The sequence below is a fragment of the Oculina patagonica genome, chromosome 7 (genome assembly GCF_052425735.1).
Source record: "Oculina patagonica isolate OP01 chromosome 7, crgOcupat, whole genome shotgun sequence".
NCBI classification, from domain to species: domain Eukaryota; kingdom Metazoa; phylum Cnidaria; class Anthozoa; order Scleractinia; family Oculinidae; genus Oculina; species Oculina patagonica.
In genome coordinates, this window is record NC_135764.1 from 17,581,601 (window position 1) to 17,604,191 (window position 22,591).

Below are 22,591 nucleotides of genomic sequence, written 5' to 3' on the forward strand. Positions count from 1 at the left end.
ATTCGGAAGATTTTGCACAGAAGAAAAGTAAATGCTCGATGGATTCTGCTTCCTTTTGGCAAAAAGTACACTTAGATCCGAAAACGGATTAGGATTTGGTTGTTATTCACGTAAAATAGATCGGTATTTCTCAGTTTAAGACGTTTGTGCCAATTAAGTTGGAAATGTAAATAATTGTAAATTGTAAATGTAAATAGACAACTTGCAATGTATCGTTGGTGTGAATAAAGTGGGTTGTTGTCTTTGCGGTTTCAATGCCATGCTCCGGTTTAAATTAAAAAAAAAAAGACAAATTCTTTTAATGGGATAGCGTCGTTGAGAAGCCCTGCCCGTTTTTCTCGTTTTTTATAGACGTTTTAAAAGATAGTCCGCAAAGTGCAGAAAAAAACAAAACGTGTTGATCTCGGGCTGAAAACGCGGTTTTGGATACCAACTCGTGCACTGTGCTAAAAAGGTGGTAATGACTTGCACAAAAAAACCCATTCATTAGTGAATTCAAGGCCATGCGTTAGTCCATGTGTAAACAAACGTTTTAGGCATACTTTAAGAAAAGATATACGAGGTTACCACATGAAGTCACTCTTTTGTCGGGATGGATAAGTACTTTTGAAGGCCACTGAAAGGCTCAAATTTTCGCAGCGGATGGGCAACACCTGAGACATTATGCAGAAGTAAGTATTTGATCAGCCACCAATTCATTTGCGCTTTCAATGCCTTGCGTAAGTGCATGCTAGCACACTTGAGATACCCCACAAGTGCCTTTTTGTCAGGGTGGATTACTACTGTTGAAGGCACCTGGAAGCTCAAAACTTGGCATTGGATTGTCAAAACGTAAGAAATTATGCAGAAAAGAGGATTGATCGGCAACCTACTCATTATTAGACAATCAAGGCCATGCGTTAAAGCATGTAAAACGCACTTTTCAGACACATTTTGAGAGAAGACATATGGAGTTACCACACAAAGGGCATTTTTTGACAGGGTAGCTAATCAATTTTAATGGCAGTTGGAAGGCTTATATTCACGCAGCAGTTAACGTTTTGCCGATGATGCACGGTTATCTGGATTTGATTAGCAACCCACTCATATGCGGGTTCGGGCCAATCCCTTCTGCCTCTAAAGCGCACTTTTCATACATACCTCAATAGAAAGGATATGGGGGTAAGCTAGATAGTGCATTTTTCTGTCCAGGTGAATAAGTAATTTTGAAGGCAGCCTGAAGACTCATATTCACGGGGCAGATTGCTAACATATTGCGGATGATGCGGCCAATTGTTAGTCCCTCTAAAGCACAGTTTTCATGCGTATCTCAACATAATAGATATTAGGTTAAGCTAGATAGCATCGAAATCAAACCCAAACAATAATATCAAACTAATTTACAAGAAGACATTTTTTTATAAATCTAACTTAAGGTGGCTGGTAACGGTTCCAGCATTCCAGCTCTTATATTTGACGGTCTCTACAGTAGGATGCTACATAATAGTATATTATGCCCAATTGTGAATTTTTGATTTTTTCATGACGTCACTGGTTACTATAGCACATATTACCTGTTAAAACCTATGTTGATTTAGTGCTTATACTCAAACGAGATAAGTTACTCGCAGTAAATGCAGAGCCACAAAAATTCCCGCCGTGTTTTTCGCAGTTCCCGTACCAGGCATGGTTTACAGGAGTGGACTGATTCACCATACACCACTGGGCTTTCTACCATTATTGTAGCATCAACGATAAGAAAACTAACCCGTCAAAGTATAAAAGCTGAAAAGTCCGGAAACCGTTACCAGCCACCTTAATAACTGTATACTGAAATCATAGTTTGTAGCTTGTTCGTAGTGGTTAATGAAGCTAAAGGGCAGCCGCCTTGCGAACATTACATGATTATATTTAAGCTTAAATCCTACATCGTGTTTAAATAAAGTTTTCTTATCTAACTATATGTTTACAATCATGATTCCTACCTCGAGCTTAGATGCCAGTCTCGACGTCCAGACACACAAAACCGATTATTGAACTCCACCAGGGGGGGCTGGCAGCTATCTTTGATCTTACCGCTTTTCCGCTTTCGATGATCGCCCCAGTTAATTGTCATAGTCTATAAGATTCGAACTTTGGTCGGACACCGTACCTCACCGATTTCGCTGAAATTTGGCATGCAGTCTTGTTTTAGGGTCCTAACTACCAAATGTATATTAAAAAGTTTCAATTCTTTTTATTTTGGAAAATATCGAGAAGGCCGATTTGAAGCGTCCGTGACGGCTCGCCAACATGGCGGATCGAAGGTGTTCTTGTTACTTCGACACTGAACCTGCCGTCACAGTTTCTCGATCATACTTGGTATAGTTATAAAGAACTATCTTTCTTCTTTCTATATATCAAAATAGATTCGGCAAATGTTGAGTTTGGATGATCAACGGCCAAGAAGTTCGAAGGTATGTTAACGATGTTTTGAACAGTCTCAAATTTACTACAAAATGAAAGGCTAATAACTCCACTGTTATCTCGATTTAGAACTAGCCATTTACCATGAACAAAGCTTGTTCATTGGTGAATTGATTCCATTAATAAAAAAATTGGGGAAATGTAACCGTTAAGAATAAAAAATTATGGAACCTCTAGTAAATTGGCCATTTCAGCGCCATTTCAGCAGATCAGCTCATTTAACAGCAAATAATCGGGAGAAACATGAAAGGGTTACTGTCGTTTATAATAAGCAGTTTCCATGTATTCTTTGCTTATCTTAAACAAATACATGATCTTTGCCAAAGATATGGCGATTTTTGAGCGTACGATCGTTTCTCCAAATTTTTATGTCGGCAACTTTATTTTATTTGTTGTCGAGATTATACGCTGTTGTTATTCAATATTCGTTTCTCAAGAACTTCTGTTGCTCGCATTTCCCAAATCACTGTTTAAGAAATTGCCCATTCCGTAACAGGGTCATTCTTACTTTTTCTTTAAAAATTACTAGGAAAGCAAGAATGTCATAGAACGGTTTTATACTAGTGAAAATACCTGTCAGACATAACTTCAACTGTTCGTGTTATCTGGCTGTTTTCACAAATATGCAAATTAAGGAATTCTTAAAGTGCCTATCTTTAACTATTTCACGCTTAAAGATTCCTCTAAATCTTTTCGCCTACCTTTTGGCCAAACGAAGTTTTGTGTCTCCAGGCAGAATGCTCGTTATCAGCAATGAAAGTCGAAGAGATACAGAAGCTCGAGTAAAATTCTAACTGCTGTGAAATGAACATCGTTTGAGCTTGACGTGTATTTATAGATTGCGCTCGAGCTCCGTTAATTAAGTTTATTCATTTGGCGATCAGATAAAAATCAATGAATGATCAGAGTTATTAAAGTCCATTTCTAAGCACGAGAGACACGGAAGTTTGTTTCAGAAGCATTTATGCATAGAAATACCGGTTTATTTTTGAGCTGTAAATCTGCATTTATAATAGCTGGGAGCTTGGGGTGTTTTTTGGTGTTGTTTTTTTTTAGGGGGCTCGGGGGGGGGGGGAGGGGGGTGTGGAAGTGGTGCCTTCGTATCCTCTTTTGTTCTTTTACACAGTGGCCTGAATTTGGAACAGTTCGGGGAATGGATTATCAATTACTCTTCGTTATGCCATGTCAACACTTAATGTGGGAGCGCCGCGCCTCAATTCACGATAAAAAATTTATGGCCGCCCGGTCCATTTATGTAGTTCTCCGACAGGTCTCTCAATAGGCAGGTTACGAGCCTAGTGGCCCATCAGGCCGGAGCTCATACCGGTTTCCGCAACGTGAAGCGACAACGAGTATTTTTTACTCCACCCGAATGGGATGCTATTCCATCGCAGGGTTACCTCCCTTCCCGAAAAGCTAAAGATTGACTGGTAATCATTTTTACACCTGGGTAAGGAAAGGGACTCTGGGAGTTGAGAGGCTTTCCAAAGAACTTAACGCATTGTCCCCCAAAAGCTCTATCCAGGACTGTTTGGTCCAGAGTCCAGCGCAGTGACCATTATTAGGCCATCACGCTCCCCAACCGTGTAAGAAAGTGCAAAAATCTGCTTGTATAAGCCCTAGGGTTGTACAGTTTGGTACGAAATGTGGACTTTTAAATGTGTTAATTAAGTTTATTCATTTGGCGATCAGATAAAAATCAATGAATGATCAGAGTTATTAAAGTCCATTTCTAAGCACGAGATACACGGAAGTTTGTTTCAGAAGCATTTATGCATAGAAATACCGGTTTATTATTGACTGACGCGGCTAAAAAATATTCGGCTTCTAGCGGTAAATCTGCATTTATAATAGCTGGAAGTTTTTTTTTTTTTTGGTATTGTTGTAGGAAGGCGGGGGGAGGGGGGGGGGGGGAGTGATGCCTCCGAATCCTCTTTAGATCTCTGACACAGTGTTCTGAATGTTGAAAAAAAGAGCTCATCTGTTAATAAGCATAATGCGAGCTGATTTTGAAATGAATATGACTTTACGTTTGTGTCATCAGTAATTATCGTGTTCGAAGAAGGGGTGGCTTACTCGCGGCAAGAACAACATAATAACAGTGAAGCTAACACATTTTCCTCATTGATTTGAAATGAATTTCGAATCAAATCTTTTTAGGGCAAGTTAAAAGATACAAATGTTTTTCGTTCAGATTTTTTACAAAAAAAAGCAGGTGAGAACTTGGCTGTTTTTGTTATCTCGGACTTTTTTTTTTATTAAAGTCGAACCTCTCCATAAGGACACCTCTCGTGATGCGTCATGACTTACATCACGTATGTCCTTATCGCCGACCTAGGTGAAGAAAGGGACTACCGTAATTTCTCGAATAAGCGCCGCGGCGCTTATTACATTTTTTACGCCTCCAGTGCGGCGCTTATTCGAGGGCGGCGCTTATTTGAGGGCGGCGCTTATTAAAAAGTTTGACGCCACAAAGAATCTAATCCTTTACATTTATTAAAATAGGGTCCCCTGATTGCCAAAAGTCGTCTCTTGCTGAAGATTGTACTGAAGAATGTTCAATAGAAAAATGAGCGGTAAAACAAGCACTTTGAACTGCAGAACGTCGCTTTTGATGGAAAGAAATGTCCAAGTTTGTTTAAGAGTTGCTTTGTAGTTCTGTTTCTAGTTAAACAGATTTCCTTGAATAAGCGCCGCATCGGGACTGCGGCGCTGGGGGCGGCGCTTATTAACTTTTTTGTCCGAAATGCGGCGCTTATTCGGGGGCGGCGCTTATTCGAGTAAATACGGTATGATAGTACAGAGGCTTTCCGAAGAACTTAACGCAATATCCCCCAAAAGCTCGAACCGGGATTTTAAAATCTCTAAAAAGTGTTAATATGAATTGTAAATCCACTCATAGCGGTCTGGCCTTACTAAAACCTGGAGAGAGAAAAAGACAGTGGGCAGATAAATGAAAGCTGTTCGAGAGTACGCTGTTGAGCAGATTCTGTGAAATTCCCCTTTGTATCCTTTTCTCTCATAAGCCCTCCCAATTCAAGGCCATATATTTCTTCCAAGTCAACTATCAAAGTTTAAGGCCACTTTTTTCCTACCAGGTTACCGTCTTGAGAGTTTTAAATTTTATTAAATCTTGGTGACACTGTCCCTTTAATTCATTAATGTAATTCAAATCAGTTTATAAAACCGTTTTTCAGAAAACAAGAAGTTTTTTAATTTCGCTTTAAGCCACCGCACCCCAACCACGGATATAAGACCTACCACATTTAAAAGCCCACATTTCGTACCAAACTTGGTACAACCCCAGGGCTTATACAACCAGATTTTTGCACTTTCTTACACGGTGGGGGAGCGTGATGGCCTAATAATGGTCACTGCGCTGGACTCTGGACCAAACAGTCCTGGATAGAGCTTTTGGGGGACAATGCGTTAAGTTCTTTGGAAAGCCTCTCAACTCCCAGAGTCCCTTTCCTTACCCAGGTGTAAAAATGATTACCAGTCAATCTTTAGCTTTTCGGGAAGGGAGGTAACCCTGCGATGGAATAGCATCCCATTCGGGTGGAATAAATACTCGTTGTCACTTCACGTTGCGGAAACCGGTATGAGCTCCGGCCTGATGGGCCACTAGGCTCGTAACCTGCCTATTGAGAGACCTGGCGGAGAACTACATAAATGGACCGGGCGGCCATAAATTTTTTATCGTGAATTGAGGCGCGGCGCTCCCACATTAAGTGTTGACATGGCATAACGTAGAGTAATTGATAATCCATTCCCCGAACTGTTCCAAATTCAGGCCACTGTGTAAAAGAACAAAAGAGGATACGAAGGCACCACTTCCACACCCCCTTCCCCCCCCCCCCCCGAGCCCCCTAAAAAAAAACACCAAAAAACACCCCAAACTCCCAGCTATTATAAATGCAGATTTACCGCTCAAAAATAAACCGGTATTTCTATGCATAAATGCTTCTGAAACAAACTTCCGTGTCTCTCGTGCTTAGAAATGGACTTTAATAACTCTGATCATTCATTGATTTTTATCTGATCGCCAAATGAATAAACTTAATTAACGGAGCTCGAGCGCAATCTATAAATACACGTCAAGCTCAAACGATGTTCATTTCACAGCAGTTAGAATTTACTCGAGCTTCTGTATCTCTTCGACTTTCATTGCCGGATAACGAGCATTCTGCCTGGAGACACAAAACTTCGTTTGGCCAAAAGGTAGGCGAAAAGATTTAGAGGAATCTTTAAGCGTGAAATAGTTTAAGATAGGCACTTTAAGAATTCCTTAATTTGCATATTTGTGAAAACAGCCAGATAACACAAACAGTTGAAGTTATGTCTGACAGGTATTTTCACTAGTATAAAACCGTTCTATGACATTCTTGCTTTCCTAGTAATTTTTAAAGAAAAAGTAAGAATGACCCTGTTACGGAATGGGCAATTTCTTAAACAGTGATTTGGGAAATGCGAGCAACAGAAGTTCTTGTGAAACGAATCTTGAATAACAACAGCGTATAATCTAGACAACAAATAAAATAAAGTTGCCGACATAAAAATTTGGAGAAACGATCGTACGCTCAAAAATCGCCATATCTTTGGCAAAGATCATGTATTTGTTAAAGATATGCAAAAAATACCTGAAAACTGCTTATTATAAACGACTGTAACCCTTTCATGTTTCTCCCGATTATTTGCTGTTAAATGAGCAATCTATAAATACACGTCAAGCTCAAACGATGTTCATTTCACAGCAGTTAGAATTTTACTCGAGCTTCTGTATCTCTTCGACTTTCATTGCTGATAACGAGCATTCTGCCTGGAGACACAAAACTTCGTTTGGCCAAAAAGGTAGGCGAAAAGATTTAGAGGAATCTTTAAGCGTGAAATAGTTAAAGATAGGCACTTTAAGAATTCCTTAATTTGCATATTTGTAAAAACAGCCAGATAACACAAACAGTTGAAGTTATGTCTGACAGGTATTTTCACTAGTATAAAACCGTTCTATGACATTCTTGCTTTCCTAGTAATTTTTAAAGAAAAAGTAAGAATGACCCTGTTACGGAATGGGCAATTTCTTAAACAGTGATTTGGGAAATGCGAGCAACAGAAGTTCTTGTGAAACGAATATTGAATAACAACAGCGTATAATCTAGACAACAAATAAAATAAAGTTGCCGACATAAAAATTTGGATAAACGATCGTACGCTCAAAAATCGCCATATCTTTGGCAAAGATTATGTATTTGTTTAAGATAAGCAAAGAATACCTGAATACTGCTTATTATAAACGACTGTAACCCTTTCATGTTTCTCCCGATTATTTGCTGGTAAATGAGCTGATCCGCTGAAATGGCGCTGAAATGGCCAATTTACTAGAGGTTCCATAATTTTTTAGTCTTAACGGTTACATTTCCCCAATTTTTTTATTAATGGAATCAATTCACCAATGAACAAGCTTTGTTCATGGTAAATGGCTTGTTCTAAATCGAGATAACAGTGGAGTTATAAGCCTTTCATTTTGTAGTAAATTTGAGACTGTTCAAAACATCGTTAACATACCTTCGAACTTCTTGGCCGTTGATCATCCAAACTCAACATTTGCCGAATCTATTTTGATATATAGAAAGAAGAAAGATAGTTCTTTATAACTATACCAAGTATGATCGAGAAACTGTGACGGCAGGTTCAGTGTCGAAGTAACAAGAACACCTTCGATCCGCCATGTTGGCGGGCCGTCACGGACGCTTCAAATCGGCCTTCTCGATATTTTCCAAAATAAAAAGAATTGAAACTTTTTAATATCCATTTGGTAGTTAGGACCCTAAAACAAGATTGCATGCCAAATTTCAGCGAAATCGGTGAGGTACGGTGACCGCGAACTTTTAAAAAAGCTCGAAAATTATGGAGTATTACACTTAAGAAATCTGTCAATCACTCGAGAACCGTACGGATCATGCGCACAATGCCTTGGCAAAAAAGGAAACAACATGGCGTCGCGTGTCGAGTTGACTGTAGAAAACGAATTCGCTGTTGGTTATTGCCGTTTACTTCCCGTTATAATTTTTTGTGGCAGTTCTGAGACAATCAAGACTAATGTAATGAAGGATCAGCTCTGTTTTAGGTTAGTAGAGCAGTTAAAAATTTAAATGAGCAAGGAGCGAGTGACATGTTTCGGGACAAGTTTCTGTGTATACTGCATGGGCTGAGATTTTCCCAGTCGAGTGTTATCTCATCTTCACGCCTGCACAGCAAAAGAAATCATTTCGACCGTGATTCTCCTTCACTTAACAGAAAATTCAGTAACAGTGTCCTTCATTGGCCTCGAAGTGTTTCACGACTACCCCTGTCAAGTAGGGTTGACCTGCTAAGCTTTATTAAAGTTTACATTTTATATACAGGGGTTTTCTTAAAACCCGGTTCGGGACCCGATTCGGGGGCGGAAATGGTTAAAGCGGGATTTTTTTTTTTTTTTTTTATTTTTTTTTTTTTTTTTTTGGGGGGGGGGGGGGGGGGGGGGGGGGGGTTATTATATACAGTACCTGTGACTGTCTCAAGTTCTGTGTCTTTATACAAGCTTACACATTTAGTTTGCGTATAAAACATAGAAGTTATTTTGAGAAATTAATCTTCTGATTGAACGTCTATTCTAGAACCGGAAATTGCATATAAAGTGCCGAGTTGCTTTCGGTTGAAAATCGAATTTCAAAGCATTTTCCATCATGTCCATGCGAATGGGCCCACAGGAGAATAAACGTTTTCTAAGGTAATCTTAAAGAGATATTAAATTTCGATTTTCCTTTTTTTTTTCCTTTGCCGGTACAAGATCAAGCTGAAGTCAACAAGGCAAAGAAATCCAAAAAGAATAAATTTCTTCACTTAAATTTAAATGTTAAAAATAATAATAATTGCAGAGGGTATGGCTTCAATTACCTAAACTGTGCAATCTGAAGTGCCTTGCTGACACATACAGAAACCCTTAATTATGTTTTGGGTAAATACTCTGGTTGAACAGGGTCAGAGGGATCACAATTTAATTACAGCATTTAAAGGTGGTAAAGTAAATGCTTGTCTTATGTACTGGAAACACTTCAGCACTGGAAAAATGATAAATTTGCCCATCAACAATGGAATTTCTGTTGCAAACAAGTACATTGACCTACCATACTTACCGGGTAATTTTGTCTCCCAGGGTTTATTTCACATCTCCAAATGAGCTACTCATGGGGATGCACCCCTTGCCGGTAATAAAAAAATTCTACAATATTATTATTGCAATACTGTTTTCCCCCACCCTAAAAATTCTCATCTATCATCTATCACTACTTTCAGGAGACAGTGTAGCCAAGTGCTTTTGGTACTGGTGTTGTAATTCTAAGATCCCAGGTCAAAATCCTCTACCCAGCAACAAGCTGAATTTGTTCTCGGTTGTCCTGAGATCAAATCCTTGGTCATGCTTTGTAGATAGAGAACTGGTCTGCCTCCTCCTAGTTGGAATTTGTAACTGTTATGTTCATTTAAAATTTTTGTTTCCCTTGAAGTTAAGGGCATGACCACTGTAAACAACTTTAATTTTACATATATTTTTTTACATTTACATCTGAAACTTTTTCCTGGTCAGCAGGAAGATTATTCAACTGGACGCGAGTAGAAATTGATTTTTTCTTTGGACAGGTAGGGCAGTTAAGAATCAACAGGTTAAGTAAGTCTCAATAGGATTTTTAAAAGTGTCAGATCCCATGCAGTGTCTCAATTATTTCTCTACCAGGGTACACACATGTACATTAGAGGAGCAGATCCTTTGCAAACTCCACCATGGTATAATTATTTTATTGGTAAAAGCATTTCAAGATAATGCATTGCTAAAAACATTTTAAGCCCCCTCAGAACTCAAGTTTCATTTTTTTCCTCAAGGAAATACAGCAAACCGTGGTCACTAAGTTTTAGGTGACTGACCATGACTGGAGCATTCTACAACCAACCAGCCTCCTGCAAGTTTCAATTCTCATCCCACAGGTGTGATCGGCAAAGTCTAAATGCAAGGTTACCCCACCAGCTTTCTCAGTGAGCGCCATTATCACGAAGACATGCCCAGTTCAAAAGTTTAAATAAAGAAAACTGCTGCAAACATTACCACCTAATCTTACAACACTAATTGAACATGAAAAAATGTTATTGTAACTGGTGCAAAACATAAAAAATACTGGCAGGCCAATTAAATTTTGATATATTTTATTTCGATAAACTGTATTTCAGTTCCATGTTCCTCTAGATATTATATTCTTATATTCAAATTCTAACTAGGCTCTGAGGCTTATTAAATTCGAAAATAAAACAAAACGAGTCATATCAAACCTTCTGCACTTTCTCAATAACAACTACGTCAACTACGGCTTGATCTAAGTCTTACAGAAAAAAAAAAAACTGTCCGAAAATGGCTACCCTTACCGTCATGGCGTCTAGTCCAGAAATAAAGATCGTTCAGCTTATCCAGTGTATGAAACAATTACTAAAAATATTCTGCTGTGAGATTTCGTTGTCTTCACTGGCATGTACTAAAACCCGAAACAACGAAACGAAACGACCGAAACGAAACGACCGAAACGAGCGAAACCACCGAAACGACCGAAACGAAACCGCCGAAACAACCGAAACGGCCGAAACGAGACGAAATCACCGAAACAAGCAAAACCCATTACAATTATTGAGAGCTAACCGTAAACAGGCTAACCGGAGTGCATAGTAGGCTAACCTAAGTGAAACGTAGGCTAACCGGAGTGTGTAGTAGGCTAACAGGAGTGTATAGTAGGCTAACCGGGGTTTATATATAGTAGGCTAATCAGAGTGTATAGTAGGCTAAACGGGGTGTATAGTACGGTAAGTGGCGAAAATCTTGAAGTTTTGCTTGTTTCGGTGATTTCGTTTCGTTTCGCTCGTTTCGGCCGTTTCGGTTGTTTCGGCGGTTTCGTTTCGCTCGTTTCGTTTCGGTGGTTTCGTTTCGTTGTTTCGGGTTTTAGTATATGCCGTCTTCACTGGGATGTAAAAACGCAGTGGTGGTCCCGTTCGCCGGTTTGCGGCGTAAATTTCACCTGTGATACTTCTTAAAAATCGAAATTTAGATAAAAAGTGCTTAAACGAACCCCTGGATGTTCGAACGTGGAAACAGTTCTCGAAACGTTTATAAAAAAAACCAACCTTCGCAAACGACCGTCCGCCATAAACTTCCGCCATCTTTGTTTTCAATTAAACCGGTACTTAGTCCTACTCGGCCATATTTCTTAACTGGGGCGACCATCGAAACTCGTCCCAGACCTCGCTGCCAGCCCCCCCTGAACTCCACGCACTTAAGTCTGAGGAAATCGTCGATTCCTAAGATCAACAACATTGCAAAACTAGGATATCCATCGAAATAATCACAAAAGCGGCGATATTTTGAACGCAAAGAAGTAATTTTGGCGATCACAAGAGATCCTCCCACGATGGCCGCCATGAGCAAATGATGCGAAACCAAACCAAATGCCAGCATACATTGCGGTCGTAGCACGCACACAACCTGATGAAAAAATTAAATGCATGGTTCTATTTGTGTGCATGCATGATTCTCCTATTTCTATGGTCATGGAGCTCTGCTCTGTGGCTCTTCAGGCCGCTGGAACTCCCCTAAAGTTGTATACTTTAGACCTCTTTCCTTTATAGTATCATTGGACTTTTTATAAGCAAATCTTAAATAATTAATAATTCATCAAGTTGAAAGAAAGAAAATCATAACCGTGAAGGAGGTTTGGATACCCGGCCTTAATTAGGATGGAAATTTACGATTTTATTTCTCCATTTACTATCGGCTCTATAAACACCTCGAATTTCGTCAAAAATTCTCCGCTGTGCGTCATATTTTCAACACTCTTCTAGGTGTTTGGACATCCCGATGAAACACTGCTTCTTGTGATCGACATATTACGAGAAAACTCAGGCTTATAATCTAACTGAATCATGCACTGTATCAAATCATGTACTGTATTGAAGTACTTCGTTTGCTCCTGGCTTAGAAGATGTTGGTGGCATCACCTCGCGAAGGTGGGGATAGCCTGCATTTGGTGGGGGAAAGATGATGGATTTTCAGATGGGAACCACTGAGGAAAACTCGTTTATTCAATTCTGAGATAGAAGAATTGAAAGTTGTGTATTATTAACTTGAAAAAGAAAATCACCTTCACCCAGGTGGTACAAGGCATAAGTACTTCAAAATTCTAGAAGTGGCTTGCTATCATTAGGTTCGATTTTCAGGCTCGAAAAGCCAATTGCGACTTTTTTCAATAGACGATCGACTATTTTTCTAGTCACAGTTTTGAGTTTTGATTGTACAAAAAGAAAAAGAACTGAACCTGGTTAGTAAGGGTACATCAAGTTCAAAGGCAGGCGCCTACATCACTTGCGTGACAAGCCACGCCAAAACCTAATCCTGCTTGGACTCTTCAGCGGATAAACCTAGAGATGGTTTTCATTCAAGTGACAAGGCGGCCATATTGGTGGACGAAACAATACAAAATGTTTGTGCAGAATTTGCATAAAAATAGAATATATATTGACAACGATCCATAAACCTCTTGAAGTCTCGTAAGGAATTACTACCAAGGCTTAACCAAACTGCTTTAATTATTGGTAAATGGAACCACAAAGCACTGGGCGAAAGTCTGCTACAATCCATTTCATCTACTCTGTGGTCTGATTGGCAGACCACCCACGATCAGGTTAATAGGACCTGACAGTGGAGTGTAGTCGTCGTCAGAATCGCTCTCATTATCACTGTCATCATCATCTTCACTATTTTTATCATCACTTTCTTGACCTTCATCTTCTTCACCTGACTCACTGCTTTCTGTGCTACTACTATCATCGTCATCGTCGCCACTCTCTTCGTCCTCATCAGCTGCGTCTGCAATAAAATAAATTTAAACAAGCTTGATAAGAAAAACAATGCACTAAACACTTTCATAAAAAAAATTTGTCACGACAGCAGGATCTTGCTGCAATACCTTAAGATAGAGTGAAGGCTCCAACACTAAACAGTTTTTCCTTTTACATAGAAAATAGCTCACACAAATAACAGCCCTTGCTACAGAAGGAGAAAACAGCTTCATCTTAATTAACGAATGCAAAGTACAATGATTAATACATGTATCAAACGTGCAAACCTTGCTGCATTTTTTCCACAATCACAGCATGGAATTCACTGCATATTTTATTGTCTGGCTCCAGCAACAGAACTAAAGTTTGAATTAAAAGAAAGTGGAATAATTAAGAAAATGGAAGAAATAATTTTACAGCAAAATTATTACCACTGACTGATATCCCGAACAAGCCTGAAACCTTGAGGATTTTGTTTTGCATATTTTAATTTAGTTATCCAAAGCTCTACGGCTACTATAAAAACAGTTTAGGTGATTGTTTGCCCTGAAAACTTTGAACGACAGTTTAAGGCAGGCACAGAGATGGGATAAAGCTGATGGCCATGTACATATTAAGTGCATACACTTACAGCAGTATCTCCCAGTAATTTGATCAAAATTATATCAAAACAAGACTTGAGTATTTTCGTTTACAAAATTATCTTTGTATTGCCTATGCTCTCTTAGTCGTACTATCACATTAGGCCTCTTCAAAGATCAAGTGTAGGTTTTTTATGGTTTTTGTTTAATCCCTTTTTTTTAAAAAAAAAAAAAAAAAAAAAAATTTTCCCAAAAATCTTAGAGTTCACTCTGTCATTTAGTTTTCTTTTGAGAAACGCAGTTACATGTGTATGAAAGAATCTCAATCGGATACTTGTGTGCAGCGATGTGTTAAATTTAGGTTTACGCTGGAGTTATTCCAAAGGTTTCAAATTACTTTTGACATACCGTATTTTCTCGATTAAACGCCGGGTATCGAAAAAACGCCGGGTCTCCAAGACAAAGTTGAAAATAGGCCCTCAGGTATTTATTTAAGGTATAATGAGCTGTAGGCATATTAGCCAGATACATTTTTGTCAAAAATAACGAATAAAAGACATTGCTTAATTAAAATCGGACTCGAATACACTGCAGAAGTCAAATAAACGCCAGGTCTACCAGGCCAAGTTTGAAATAAACGCCGGGGGCGTATAATCGAGAAAATACGGTACCGTATTTTCTCAATTAAACGCCCCCGGCGTTTAATTGGCTCCGTTGATCCGGCGTTTATTTGAATGGTGCAGTTTATTTGAGCAAAATGTATATTAAACAAGGGTTTTCGATCATTATTTGTGACATGAATGTATCTTGCCATCATACCTAAAGCATATTACGCCTCAAATAAATGCCTAAAAGGCTTACTTTCCACTCTACCGTGGAGACCCGGCGTTTATTCGGCCAGTTTTGTTAACGGCGCTGGTTTTAAAAAGCAAAATTTGTATAAGCTGTAATAACATTTGATGCCGTTATCTGTGTTATAAATGAAGACAAGTTTCATTCAAGAAGAATTTAGGTTTTTAGAACTTTATGGCAAATTCACAAGAAATAAAACACGTTTACTTCCAGCAAGATGCGATGGCGCAACAAGGTTGCATTGGCATTTGTTTATTTACGAAAGGCTTCACGGCTCCAATGTTTTTCACGTTGAATGTTTCGTTTGCCGACTACAGAATTTTTACAACACATTTAAGAACCGGTTTTATTTACGGAATTTCAGTAGCGACCAGAAAACGTCTGAAATTCAGGCTACTGAAACTCAATATTTATTTAATACTTGCGTCTGAAATAATCATTGACAACATTCACTTGCAATGGGATCATACTTTGATTAGGCGCCGTCTTTCTCTGACGGTTTGGAGTTTGGAGTTGGCACCGGCGGAGTCTCCAGTAATATTAGGGAATCTAAAGAAGATTCCTTTCCAGTTTCCATTTCTTCGACTCGTTGTATATGACATGAAAAATATTTTCTGCTTATTTGAAAGGCCTTTCGAAATACAGAAGAATGGCGTTTTTCTTTTCGAAATATCTTTTTTCGTTTCAGAGATATTGACGTTTTTGTATTATGCAAATTAGATCAGTGATGACGTCATAAGATTTGACTCTAGAAAATGGTAAAATACTGAATAAACAATATCTCTAAAACTATTGAAGCAGTGTTCTTGACACTTGGCACCACAAATGTGCATCACAAAAGGAACAAAATGACACCCTTAGTATTGTTGAATAATGGAGTTAACAAAAGAGTGTCGGGTGCTTTTATTTCCTTTAATCTCTTTTTTGAGCAGTCTGCTAAATTTGTTCTAAGTGGCCATTTATTTTCTTTACGCCAATAAAAATTTTATACAGATATGTTATTCACCAAAATTTCAGCTTCCAACGTGCGCTAAAACCCTACCCTTCGAAATCTTTCTCTGAAGTAGCCCAAAACTGCGTGACGTCAAAGAGCTGCAGCTCCATGTTGCTCAAACAGAGCTCTAAGAGATACCAAAGTTACATACACAGGTCTGAAGGCAGCAACGTTCTAAATTACATTGCAGATTGGATTTTTTTTTAAGTAAGTCAACATTTAGTAGGAAACCAAAACCCACCGTCCTTGTAGATATCACGGCAGACCGTTCGATGATTATATTAAGGGTTAAATCCATGGGGACTGGGCTTCTGGAAATTAAATACATTCTTTCTAACTAAAATTGATTACAAGAGGCATAGAGCACATAGGGGGTTTAGAGAACCAAGACGAGAAATCAGCATTATGGAGACATTGCGTAGAAAAACATGAGAAGGAACGTGACTGGGGTTTATGGTAATGATGCCATGTTAAGACAAATCGCAGAGTGCGTGAAAATCAACCGAGTGGCAAAGGGATCCCTCATCAACACGAAGAAGGAGTGGAATTATGTAAAACTCCCTAGAGTAGTGCTTGACGAAGGAGAATTATGATGTGGCACTCTGTGTGAGGCCTTACATGAAGTCGGTGGACTGTCCAAGACACTTAGTGTATCATACACTGAGTACCAAAACATCTAGAATCCAAGATGGCGGAACATGCCTGACGAGGCTGAGATTTTAGCGAAATTTATAGCAGTAAACAAAGATAGTTTTAATATTTTAAAATAAGTTGTAGTGTGAAACGTGTGAAAGTGTGAAACAGATATGTCTAAGACAATTTATCTTTAAGGAAACAGGTTATATTATCTGCAAAAAGAGAAAGCTTAAGTTTTTTTTGTCCACATAAGAAACCTTTGATATTTTCGTCATTACCGGTACGTATCTTTATGGCTAAAACTTCAAGTGTTATTATAAAGAGGTAAGGAGAAAAGGGGATCACCTTGTCATACTCCTCTACCAAGTGCAAAGGGCCCGGTTGTGAATCCATTGTTCATTACACAACTTGACGTGTTTTTAAATAAAACACGTACCTACTGAATCAAAGAGGGACCGATATTAAAGGAAAGTAATGTTCTTACTAAGAAATTAAAATCCAGAGTATCAAATGCTTTCTCAAAGTCGATGGTCACTAGAAAACCTGACAACTTTGTATAATCAATTACATTATCGGTTGTTCTTATCGCATCAAGGATTGTTCTTCCCTTAACAAAGGCGTTTTGATTATTATTAATAATATGCGGTAGAACTTATTCCTAACGTTTAGCCAGCGTTTTTGAGGTTATTTTAGCATCCACATATAGGGATATAGGACACGTAAATCGATCTCTTATCCTTTCCCTTCTTTTCAATCAAGGTTATTATCGCCTGCTTTTGAGAATTTGAAAGCTTACCAAATTCAAAAGCATAAAAACATAGTGGCCAATAGGCAAGATAAAATTCAATAGTTAAGCCATCATTCTCCGGGGATTTGTTCTTTTTAAAGAATTGCAAAACATTATAACATTCATTATAACCTAGTTTACCTTCCCAAACGCTCCTCGAGTCTTTCGTTAACATCAAATTTGGTATTTTGAAGAGTCGTTAAGAAATGATGATATGGTCTCCGAATTGGCACGATTGCTGCCATCATAAAGGCCAGAGTAAAAGGATTCCAGCTCATTCATGATTTCCTTTGGCTCAGTTGACAATACGCCCTCGCTGGTGAAATTTTCCATACACTACTTTTCATCTTATTCTGCTTTTCCAAATTCAAAAAATATTTGTTGTTTTTTCACCCATTTCGTACCAGGTTGCGCGGGAGCGAATAATAGAACTGTTTGAAGTGTAATTTAATCATACATCTGCTCGTACTCTGCTTGAAGACACTCAAACTCCTCAAGATTTTCTTTCGAAGGATCACTATCACACTTCTCCATAGATTCCTTTCAACTTTTCTCCAGCTTATTTAACTTCGCTTTTATGTCCCGCACTTTGTTTTTACTGTTCACAATTGTTAATTGTCTTATTTTGTATTTTATCAGGTCCCACAAGACACGCTTATTTTGAACTTCTTTAAATTCGTTTAACCAATTCTCGTGGAACCTCAATATAACGAAGGGCCAAGGGACTGAAAAATGTTCGTTATAACGAGGTTTCGTTATGTCAAGGTTCTTTGTCATATTTCACTGTATCAGGTGTTCCTCAAATCGGATCAATGGCGCACGTGTCACACAAGTAGAGTGTTGTGCAACATGTACGCGCTTTGTCGAGCAAACTCATCAAAATAGTGTTGCCCCAAACAACAAACAACGGCTAACTGCAAACAGACTGGAGTGAAAGCTAACTGCAAACAACCCTAACCAAAACCGTAACCATAGCCCTAATTAATGCTAACCCTAACGTTAACCCTTGGGTTAGGGTTATCGTTTTAACCCTAACTAAAAAACCTTAAACTTTGGCTGTTTTCATTGTTCTGAGGAATCAAAAGATTTTCTTCGTTTATCATTTGTCAAAGAAACTTTGTAAAGACGCCGCCAGCGAAAAACTTGCTTTTTTGCATGTGTTATTTCTCGAAAAGGAAGCAACAACCAGCAAAATGAAATTCAGGACAATGGTGAGCACACATAAATAAGCTCACATGCAAAATTTGGAGCTGTTTGATTAGGTCTGATTTAGCCAAAAATTTGACATTTTTTGACGTACGCCTCCAACTGCAGCTGTTAGCCACAACACTATTTAACCTTGTAGCAAAACACCAGCTGTTATTTAAAATGCAGCTTTTAATGTTTGTCACAAGAGAGAAGGGACAAAGTTGAAATGTTTTTGGATGAAAAGCCATTCTAAAGTGTTGAAAGCTTTCTCAAAATCTACAACAAAGAACCATTAATGTTGAAAAGAACTATCAGCTTCTTGATAAATTACTGCTGTCACTGTCAGCTACAGATGAAGGATAACCACATGCTAGTGACAATGAAGAACACCACTGGCACTGGTAATGCAATTATTGTAAAACTGGACTTGAATCAAGCTAAGCTATACTAAGCTAACATTACTTGTCTATCTTTTTGGTTAGCTAAACAGTGTTTGAAAAAGGGCCGTTAATGTAAAAACATGATATACCGGTATAATATATATACCTACGTTTGTGACAGAGTTCTTTGGCCTTTTCATAGTCTTCATCCATAACAGCCTTAAGGAACTGCAGTGAAAATAGACAAAACGTCTGTACAGCTCTATGTACTACTAACCAACAACCATGGTCACAAGTGTTGTAAAAAATAATTTATACACCTTTTGCCCCTCTCCACCTCTATGCAATGTAAGTAGCTAGGGACTTGCGATCTACAACAGTTTACTGAATGTTGTTGCATCATTAAAAAGTCAAAACTAGGTTTTACATAAGATATGTTTTGTTACACTACTACATATACTGTGCCAACCAAAGAATTTCCAACGGCACTCTGGTTAGCCTAAATAGCGACATCAAGTGAGTGCTAAATAGTCACTCCTGACCACAAACAGATAAAACATAGGACTTGACCCTGCGATCCAATGGCAAAACCATTACCTGGTCAGCGGTCAACTTAAAAATAAACATGTGACCTCAATGAGTTTTTCAACTGAGCCCAGGATATGGTCAGGTGATACTAGTTAGTGGATACCTTGTTTTAACAGCTGTCAATTGACCATAATAATTGATGTCCAGTATCAAAAATGTAAGTGGGCGTTAAACTATTTCTTGAGTATGGCCGCCAAGTTTGAGCGACAAACGTATGTTGTAAGTAGAGCGAACAAAGCATTTTAACAACACAAACAATATCTAGGCATTATAAATTTATTGCAAATTTTCGCAAGCATTTCATAGACGAAAATTTCCATGGGGTACATTTTTACATGCATTAAACCCATTGGCTCCCATGCCGGCCAGCCAATACTGGCCACGACGACCATTGGTTGCCCTTTGTGCCACTTCTAAGTATGTAAATTGCCCATTTCAGATCATGTGAAGTTCTCCAGAGAATTGTTCTTTTGTCCTTCTGGAAATCATTCATTTATTTTCACATCAATTTGTTTGAATTTGAAAGAGATAATTCTCAAGGGTAACATCACATGGTCTGAAATGGGACAACAAACAAACGAAGCTAATCGAAAGCTAAAGAGGTCTATTAGGAGGCAACTGCAGAATACCCTGCCACTTTGGTCCACCTCATTTTACATGTATTGGAATGCTTTTGTACAACGAGGCAAAACACAATAGATGCTTTTCTTATTCAGTGACGTGTAAATAAGTGTCAGGGTAGCCATAATGCATGTTTTCAGAATTTTTTAACAACGTGATCACTAATACGGCACATAGTTTGGTGGCGTTTAGTTCTTTGCGGTCTTCTGACTTTTGCTAGTACAAGAGAATTTTAGGAACCGATTCAAAGAGCATGAAAAAGCAGTAGTAAATGAACACTTGCACAAGTCAGCTTTAGTGGGACATTTTTAACTCGGAAAAGAGTTGTAGTGGGCGAAGTGAATTCACTCCTTCCATCCTTCACTCGATTCCTGTAAACATAGGCACGCAATACGTGCAAGTGTTTTACGGCCTCTAGAGAATTAGACCTGTCCTCTGATAACCTACATTTCTAGTTAAGTTGAATAATATTAACACGCCTAATTACCAGCCGAAATATTGTATTAATGCCAGTTTTCTTGAAATACCGTATTTATTCAGCTTTAAGCCGAGACTCTAAACGTTTGGTTTTTAGAAACAGTTAGACTCCGACAAAAAACCCGAAACACTCGGAAATAAGCCGAGACCCAATTTTTTTCGTCGCAATCTCTTCTACAATAATTATTTCTGCCTGAGACTGTTTCTGTTCCTTTCCTTCTGTTCCTTTCTTTAAGTTTAGTTAATTTGCAGAATCATAGACTACGAACAGTCCCTATTTTTCGCAGAGTTCAAAAAAATTTTCACTTCAAACTCAACGGACTCTGCGAAAAAATAGGGACTGCTTGTAGTCTAGCAGAATCACTGCTTACGTGACTTTTCAAGAGAAGGAGGGTCAAGAAGGAATCGATCTACATGTATTTGACTTGTTGTCGCGACACCAGAAACTGGCCAATCAGAAGCGTTCGTTCCCACGCGCTTGGTAAACATTGTAACACGATCTGACGGAAATCGGCTGCTTGTTATATTTTTGTTCAAAAGCGAGAACTTAAAATACCACGACTTCTCTCACGTTCTCTGCTAAAAGAAACCACTTCAGAAGAGTTTGATTGGATTGAGGATACTCGACAAATACTGGTAACAGCACATGTTTCGTTTTGATGACATTTAAAGTTCACCCGCTTGATCTGCTTGATCTTTTTGCTAGCATCTGAAGATTCACTAAAACATCATCAAACACCCCGTATTCTCTGGCGATTTTGCAGTTGTTCTGAACTGTCTCTACCCCGGCGACAACTTTCAATTTGAAGGTTTAGTTGTTTGAAAACCAGTAGCTTTTGGTATGATGATCGATAACTGCTTTTCGGAAGAATGCGTGTTTGAGATGAGATTCTGAACTCAGGTGAATGTTTTGTCACGCTTGTGTACAGTTCTATTAATAAATTCATTCTTTATCAGTGATTTGTTGTTTTTCAATTACACAGTTGTGATTTAACGAATATGTTGATTCGCTGCACGTGGATTGTATTATAGTTTGAAGGAAAAATCAGGTCTCAGCTTACAGCCGAGTGATTTGGGTTTATTTTTTGTCAGAGTCTAACTGGTTCCAAAAACTAAAAGTCTAGGGTCTCGGCTTATAGCCAAAAAAATACGGTACATGCATGCTTAACTACCAGCCGAAATATTGTATTAATGTCAGTTTTCTTGAAATAGACCAAAACTTAATTTTTCTAATGATATTATTATTTTGCCTAACCTTCAAAAAACAAAAAGGAAAAATAAAAAGAAAGAAAATAATTTGCAACCGATGGGAACTCCATCACTTGCCCTTTCGGCCTGCTCTCGATGAGCAGCTAGATGACAATGAAACTAAACTAACATTTGTTTTGGCAAATCTCTCCTTGTCAGTTTGTTGTTTTCGATTCTTGTTTCATAATAACTTTTCCTAGTTTAGTGGCTCATAGCCACTTTGAATAGTTACCGGTATTTACGTTCTGGCCGCACTATATCCTAGGAATCTTCAAAGATCTTCCACACAAGTACTAAATGGTGTAACCAATGTATTTCACCAGCTTGAGAAATCAACACTTGCAGTAATCTGCTGAATTGTGATGACAGCATGCATCTCCTGTACTAGTTTTCAAATTTAGCTCTGAGGGACAGAACATAATTAGCTCCGATTTGTATGGTATAAAACATGCTTTTTTACAACTTCCTTGTCACTTTCCCTTGATGAAGGCTAAAGTTTTATTTCTATTGTACTTTTGACAGTCAAAAAGATTCTGGTTACATTCAGCTGAAGGAATAGTGCAAACTGCCCGTTTAGAGCCTTGCTTAGAAACCAAATAGGGCTAGCTTAGTTAAAGCTTTTTAATGCTGCGCAGGACATTTTCGTTTTTTTCGTAGGGCTAGCTTAGTTCCTTGCCCCTAGGTGGGGGATAGGGCTGGAACAAAAATGTCATGACTAAGGGTGAGAATATCCATGCAGGTGCCTATGAGATTATTTGGGGGCACAGTAAACAAGCACCCGTTATCTTTGGTTGAAATATAATTAGCCCTGAAATTACCATCGCATTCAGCATTCCTCTTACCCTTCTGTCCTATGAAATAAGACTCAGGAGTGCTCATGCAGCTATTC

General features: G+C 38.5%; 1 protein-coding gene across 2 annotated transcripts in view; it reads right to left on the reverse strand.

Annotated features, from left to right (window-relative positions):
- Positions 1-12,566: 12,566 nt before the first annotated feature.
- LOC144661470 (uncharacterized) overlaps positions 12,567-22,591 on the reverse strand; it is an 83,738-nt gene continuing 73,713 nt past the window's right edge. For both annotated transcript variants that reach the window (XM_078522248.1, XM_078522247.1), the window contains exons 6-8: positions 18,939-18,996; positions 13,638-13,709; positions 12,567-13,378 (exon numbers count right to left, since the gene is read on the reverse strand). In XM_078522248.1, the coding sequence (XP_078378374.1) occupies positions 13,152-13,378; positions 13,638-13,709; positions 18,939-18,996 (357 nt within the window). In that variant the 3' untranslated portion in view covers positions 12,567-13,151. The remainder of the gene's footprint in view (positions 13,379-13,637; positions 13,710-18,938; positions 18,997-22,591) is intronic.